Raw genomic sequence first — 7516 nt, forward strand, 5'->3', positions numbered from 1 at the left:
GAGAGAGAGAGAGATCATCTGTAGAAGACGGAAAAGGAAGAGAGATGAGAGATAGAGAAAAGGGAGGGTATTATTGTCAGCAAAAATAGGTATAAAGTTGAAAATTTTGTTTGTGGGAATAACACTCTAAAGAGGTATAGGTTGATGGGAATTTTGAAATTTGAGTTTGTTAGTGGGAAAAAAATTCACACAATTAGGGCTAGTGGGAATTTTCCCTAAAATTAAAAAGAATGTGTAAATAGCATGAGAGGTATACTCAGCAAATTTGGAGGTCTTAATAGCCGCACTCTTTTCTTTATCGATGGTGATCGGTCATGGTATGCATCCACTACTAGAACAAAGGACATATGTTCGTCGCTTAGGTACTACTAACTTATGCTACGAAACACTTTTCGTCTCTTAGGTAAATACTTAAGCGACGAAATAATAAAAGGTCGCATAAGTATTTCCTAAGCGACGAAATATTGACTTAAGAGACGAAGGAATAACTTAAGAGACGAAAATTTTTTGGTCTCTTCAGTCATGTCTTAGGCGCCGAATACAGAAAATTCGTCGCAATACTTAAGCGACAAAAAAGTATACCGTCAGATAAGTTATTGCCTAAGCAACGAAAATGTGACTTAAGAGACGAAGGGTGAACTTAAGAGACGAAAAATATTTGGTCTCTTCAATCCTGTCTTAGGCAACGAATATATAAAGTTCGTCACAAAAATATTTCTTATGAGACGAAATTTAATACTTATAAGACGAAATTTTGGTCGCTCAAGTGTTTTTGACTTTATATCTGCTCCCTCACTGCCCAGATCTAAAACAGAATTAGAAAGTTGCTGCAGCTGAAATTGGCGACAAATTTTCACTATTAGTATCGGAAATCATCAAATTCGGACTTTTAAAGCTTTGTCTAGCTACCTCATGAAGCATCACTAGTTTATAGCTTGGTATAATCTCATTCTCTCTTCTTTCGATCACCATTTATGTTTCATGACTAGTTTATATAGCTTTGATGATGATGTTGTTTGTTGATGATATATTGAATTTTGGGTTACCCATTATATTGAAGTTATTTCTCCTCCTTGTTTAGATCATATATATATGTTTTCCTCCTATTCAAAAAATAATAATAAATGAAGAATTCCGGTGGTACCGCCGGTCACTTGTTGGCAGTATAAAACTATATTGATGTTATATATATATATATACATATACATATATATACATATGTATATATGTTATATTGATGTTATATATATATACATATATATATATCGTTATATTGGTTGGTTATATATATATATGATGTTGTTGTTTTTTTAGCGCGATGAATGTAAGAATGGTTAAATTCTTTCATTCACGTTTAACCTTAGAAATCCCGTTCGAGAATGATTTTGGTTTGGCAACAGACTAAAATGGTTCTTGAATTGTCCCATTTTTGGATAGTTTGGGAGAATAACACTTTGTTATGTGAATTGCAGTTCTTTTGTTTTTGGTTTCGACTGTGGGTATATATATTTCGACAAAGTCTCCTGTATTGTTCCTCGAGTGCATACTAGGCTTAGATATTAATGCACTTAAGGAATTGTAGGGAGATGCTGCCGAAATTTTACCACATCGAAATCGAAACAAAAGAACAGCAAATTTCTTAACAAAGTCTTATTCTCCTGAATGAGATTAGGACCCTAACCGGAGGCATAGGGTGAAGAAGAAACAAATATTTGTATGAGTAATGTTGGCTTGTTGTTATATACTTGGTGCTTATTTGTTATTTCTCTTATGGCAGCAGATGTAAAACATGGACAAAAGCTGGATGTTATATGACAGGTGTCACCTTGTATATACATGGAATCTTTGATTTCTTGAGATTTGTTGATTATCATGCTGCCCTAGGAACTGCGTGGCACAAGTGTCCATATAGAAAATGTATGTGCGACGGTTGGCAGACACAATCGGGGTATGGAACAACACTTGTCACATTTTGGTATGTGAAAAAATTATACTATATGGACGGAACACGGTGAGGTGGAGGAAAATAATCCTACATTAGCGGAATTTCGAGCAAGTTACATTCATGAAGTTGGGTCATCTAGTGGTACTGTCGACCCTTCTATATACCTCGCTATGAATATGCTACATGATGTTTTCCAGTATGCTTCAAGATATGAAGAAGAGGCAGTTGATGATGATGCCCCCAATGTTAATGAGGCAGTTGACATGTCTTATTATGAGAAGTATAACAGGCTTCTCGAACAAGCCCAGACACCAGTGTATGATGATTGTCCAGTTTCAGTTTTGAGTGCCATCATGTCATAGATGTATTTGAAAGTAAAGCACAGAACGAGTAATGAACATTATGGAAACTATTCAAAGTTTATCAAAACTTTGCTTCCTCCTATAAATAGACTTCTTGAGAGTCATTATAAGACAAAAAAGATCTTGGGTCACCTCGGCCTTGATTATGTGAAGATCCATACCTGCAAGAATAATTGCGTGCTCTTTTACGGAGATTACAAGCATGTTATTTACTGTCCCATTTGCAATGGGCCGAGGTATGATGAGGAGGTTTTTTCAGATAAAGGGAAACCTGTTCCTGTGAAAGTGCTTCGTTATTTCTCGTTAACTCCGAGTTTGCAACGTTTGTATATGTCATCAGAGACTGCAGAGGAGATGAGATGGCACGGTCTTCCTAGGGAAGATGACGGTGTTCTGAGACACCCCTCAAATGGGGAGGCTTGGAAATCTTTTGACGCATCATTTCTTGATTTTACGGAAGACGTTCGAAATGTAAGGCTCGGACTAACAGCAGACGGGTTCAATCCTAGCGGCAATATGACTCTGTCTCATAGTATTTGGCCTGTTATTTTAATGCCGTACAACTTACCACCGTGGATGTGTATGAAGAAGGAAAATAATTTTCTGGCATTGTTAATTCCAGGTCCCAATTCTCCGAGAAAGTGTCTAGATGTGTATTTGAGACCATTGATTGATGAGCTAAAAGAATTATGGGAAAATGGAATCCCCACTTTTGACAGACATAATAAAACTTCATTTAGGATGAGGGCAGTCGTGATGTGGACAATTAGCGACTTTCCTGGCTACGGTATGTTATCTTCTCATACCACTCAAGGGTACAAGGGTTGTCCCATCTGCTTAGAGAATGTTGATGCTAGTCGTCACACGGATAGAATTGTTTACCTGGGTCACCGTAGATGGCTTCCAATGAATCATGAATGGCGGCTTGATGCAGATGCATTCGATGGCAGGGAAGAGCATCGTGAACCACCCCCTATTCAGTCTGGGGATGAAATTTTATACAAGTTGAACTCTTTTGATTTTGGATATTTGAGTAGTGATAAAGATGTCTTGGCCCAAAATCCTGTGTGTCTTGCTGCACTTGACAATTGGCATCATAAGAGTATTTTCTTTGAATTACCTTACTGGTCCACTTTGAGAATTAGACACAACCTAGATGTCATGCACATAGAAAAGAATGTTTGTGACAACGTGGTGGGAACAATTCTCGACATTAAAGACAAGACAAAAGACAGTATCAAAGCGCGGGATGATTTGCAAAAGATGGGCTTACGGCGTCATTTATGGGTAAAAAGGACGACGTCAAGACAAGTGTTTATGCCTATTGCACCTTACTCGGTGAAGCCCGCTTTCAAGCCTAAAGTTTTCAGTTGGTTCAATGATGTTAAGTATCCTTAAGGATATGCAGGAAATATAGCTCGATGTGTTAAGGTGGCGGAACAGAAGATACATGGATTGAAGAGTCATGACTGTCATGTTTTATTGCAACGTCTTCTTCCTGTGGTAATCAAACCATATCTGCGTCGTGATGTGGTGGAGCCGTTAGTAGCCTTGTCCAAGTTTTGGCAGAGATTATGCAGTAGAGAGATGAAGAAGTCAGTGTTATTGAAATGAAATCAGACATTGTCTATATTCTATGTAAATTGGAGAGGATCTTCCCCCCAACTTTCTTTTCGATCATGGTTCACCTCATGATCCATCTTCCCGAATAAGTGCTTCTTATTGGTCCAGTACACTTTACTTGGATGTTTCCCATAGAAAGGTATGATTATAACCCTAAATCCCTAATCATACATTATTATTATTTACATATTTTCCCTATATTTTCATTTGTACTAACTATTTTATTTTTAGACAACTTGGTGGGTATAAAGGTTTTGTTAAAAACAGAGCAAAGCCGGAAGGATCAATAGCTAACGCATACATTGCACATGAGTGTGTAACATATTGCAAGTCATATCTCCATAATACAGACGACACAGAGGTCTCGACCCGGCAAGAACATCTACATTCAACCTCTCAATTGTCTCTGAAGATATAAGAATGTTTGGTAACTTACCTAATTCAGAAATTTTAAGAGAAGATGAGTTATGTGAGGTTCATTGGTGGGTACTGCAACATTGTGACGAAGTGAAGGAATATAGAGATGCTCATTTGAGACTTATTCAACTTAAGTATTAGAATAAGCATAAAGAGAGGCATAAGAAAACGTTTCCTGTATATTTCCTAAAATGGGTACGTTTAATCTCTCCATTTCAAAATTTGGGGAAAATTATGCCCTTTTCGATAATAATTTTTAACTTATATATTTTTATTTGTTTGTAGGTGACGAGGATGCAAGAACATCAAGACAATGATTACTCTCCGCAGTCGCATCATTTGGCGTGTATGCCACAAGGACATAATGTTTATGCGGCTTGTGTAGTCAACGGTCACTACCAGAAGAAAGGCTTTAGCTGACAAAAATAAAAAAACCAGGCCGACGAATTATTTTTTCGTCGGCTAAAGTCCACTTTAGCCGACGAAATTTTCATTCGTCGGCTAATTTAAAATTTTCGTCGGTTATGGTCAACTTTAGCCGACGAAATTTTAATTTCGTCGTCTGAATAATTTTTTTCGTCGGCTATAATCTGTGAACTTTAGCCGACGAAATTTTTAAAAGTTTAGCCGACGAAAAATATAATTTCATCGGCTAAAGTATTTAAATATTTGCAGATCTGGACAACAACTCATCTGGGAAAAAAAAACTATACGTAGAACCTTCAAACGTAAAAAAGTCGTGAAATAAGATATGACCAGAATGGTGAAATACGTCTACGGTTGAAAAATCACAGTATTCCGGTAAAGTCTCGGTGCCGATAGTTGCGGTCAATACAATTTACCCTTATTATTCACTATGCTGCAGATTTGGTTTTTGGTGTCCGATTGACTATTGTGATACGTTTCCGGAAGCGTAACGGCCCTACGAGTCAAACTCATAGCTAGTGCTATGATGTATGGGCATTTTTGGCCATCTGAGTCCGTGTAGGGCTTCAAAATGCAGTTTTCTTATTTCCGATTAGAGTTGACCGTTTCGATCGAGCCCTTAACGTTGTCGAATTCAGTTGAATTTTTTACCATAGACATCTTTCGTCATAATGATCATATCTGATGGTCGAATTTTAGTTTGTAAATTTTAGTCATCGGAATCACAACGTGTCTACTATTTACCGTTATTATTCCTTATGGGGAGCCCTATCGTCGGAAGGTCGGAAGGTAAATGTCTTAAAATTTTTATATGGACAGTTGCGTCTCATCTACGTGAGAGTTTTTAGTGTGGAAGGTTTGACCAAACTACGTAATATAGAGAGAGATATGAGCGTTTTCGTGTGATAAGTGACGATGGATTAGAGTTGACCGTTTCGATCGAGCCCTTAACGTTGTCGGATCTAGTTGAATTTTTTACTATAGACATCTTTCATCATAATGATCATATCTGACGGTCGAATTTTGGTTTGTGAATTTTAGTCATCGGAATCACAACGTGTCTACTAATGTTGTATAACTTTTTTAGTAGGTTATATAACTTTGTGAACCAACTCTACATAGGAAGCAAAATTATCAAAAATATCGTGAAATAAGATGTGTTCAGAATGATGAATACGGCTATGGTTCAAAAATCACTTAAATTGGGTAAAGTCTCAGTGCCGATAGTAGCGGTCAACCCTATTTACCGTTATTATTCTCTATGGGGAGCCCTATCGTCGGAAGGTAAATGTCTCAAAATTTTTATATAGGCGGTTGCCTCTCATCTACGTGAAAGTTTTTCGTGTGGAATGTTTCACCAAACTACGTAATATAGAGGGAGATATGAGTGTTTTCGTGAATTTATAGACTTTAGCCGACGAGATATTAAAAAAGTCGTTGGCTAAGGACAAAAATTTTTGGGCGGTAATTTTCAAAGGACTTTAGCCGATGAAAATATATGATTTCGTCGGCTAAAGTCGAAAAATTTTCAAAATTTTCAACCAAAATTTTCAAAAGAGTTTAGTCGACGAAAATAAATAATTTCATCGGCTAAAATTCTTTATATAGGAGTTTTACCGAAAGTGGATGGTAAGAAGTCTATTTCGCCTGCAAGATTTTCTTCTCGGCCTAGCTCCGTCGTCAAGCCACCGGAGACCGCCACACTTGTCCCAAAAGCTTCGCCGTCGTCTCTACTTCATTGCTGGACAAGTGGTGCATCGAGTGGCGCCACCATGAGGGATAAATCGAGCTCCAAAACTCCGCCGGTTCGGATTCGGTGTCGATCGAATTTCTCCTTCCTCAGGTCACCATTTGGTTAGTTCTATATATGGATAAGTTGAGTTTGATTAGTACTACATTCCCCTAGAATTTGGTAGCTCGATTCGGTGTGTGTGAGGAGAATCGAAGATTTGAAGTTTTTAGGGTTTAAAATTGGGGATTTTTATATTTTGATTCAATTGACCTGTTTAGGCTTAGAATTGGGCTTCGACTTCTTCTAGAAAGTTGTTCGAAATGTTAAGAGGAAGATTCTGTCAAATTTTGGTGGTGATTGGAGGTGGCCGGAAGTTTCTGCAGTTTTTTTTTTTCAAAAACCAGCAACTTTAGCTTACGATATTTAAATACTATATTCGTCGGCTATAGTATTTTTTAATTTTTTATAAGGTTTAGCCGACGAAATATGGCATGTTTCGTCGGCTATAGTTATTTTTTTAATTTTTTTATAAGGTTTAGCCGACGAAATATGACACGACCCACCCCGAATTTCACCCTGAAACCCAAAGTAAGTCGTGCGGGGACCACCTCCAAGGAAAATTTACTGAAAAGATTAAGAAAATCTCCCTTACAGATGGACAACCCTAACTCGAAAATTTCATATTACACTCTTAATTTAACACTTCTGAACATCACATAATATACAAAAATTCTAAAGTATTCAGAGCTACTAAACACGAGCGGAAGCAAGAAAACACGAGTAGGTTGAACAGGTAACCTACTGGCGAAAACTGGCAGAAATGCGGGTGACTATGCCTCGTCTCCTACTAGATCCAACCCGAACTCTGCAGACTGGGCAATTTAAAACGAAGGGCCCAGGGGAAAACATTTAATAACGTTAGAGTGAGTGGACAAAATAAATAATAAATAAAATATTTAATGTTTCCCCAAATTAATTTCTAAGGAAAATTCGAATGCATGCCGCAAGCGA

The 7516-nt window shown here is 37.5% G+C and overlaps 2 protein-coding genes across 2 annotated transcripts in view; one reads left to right on the forward strand and one right to left on the reverse strand.

Moving 5' to 3' along the window:
• The window catches only part of LOC101301713, a 2550-nt gene extending 1578 nt beyond the window's left edge, over positions 1 to 972 (reverse strand). Inside the window, exon 1 of the mRNA XM_004306242.1 lies at positions 910 to 972. Coding sequence (XP_004306290.1) covers positions 910 to 972 — 63 coding nt within the window. The remainder of the gene's footprint in view (positions 1 to 909) is intronic.
• A 1143-nt stretch (positions 973 to 2115) lies between these two features.
• LOC101302000 lies at positions 2116 to 3705 on the forward strand. Its single transcript, XM_004306243.1, has 2 exons — positions 2116 to 2261; positions 2397 to 3705. The coding sequence occupies exons 1-2, from the start codon at positions 2116 to 2118 to the stop codon at positions 3703 to 3705; spliced, it is 1455 nt and encodes a 484-aa protein (XP_004306291.1).
• Positions 3706 to 7516: the final 3811 nt, after the last annotated feature.

The sequence above is a fragment of the Fragaria vesca genome, linkage group LG6 (assembly GCF_000184155.1).
Source record: "Fragaria vesca subsp. vesca linkage group LG6, FraVesHawaii_1.0, whole genome shotgun sequence".
Classification (NCBI taxonomy): Eukaryota; Viridiplantae; Streptophyta; class Magnoliopsida; order Rosales; family Rosaceae; genus Fragaria; species Fragaria vesca.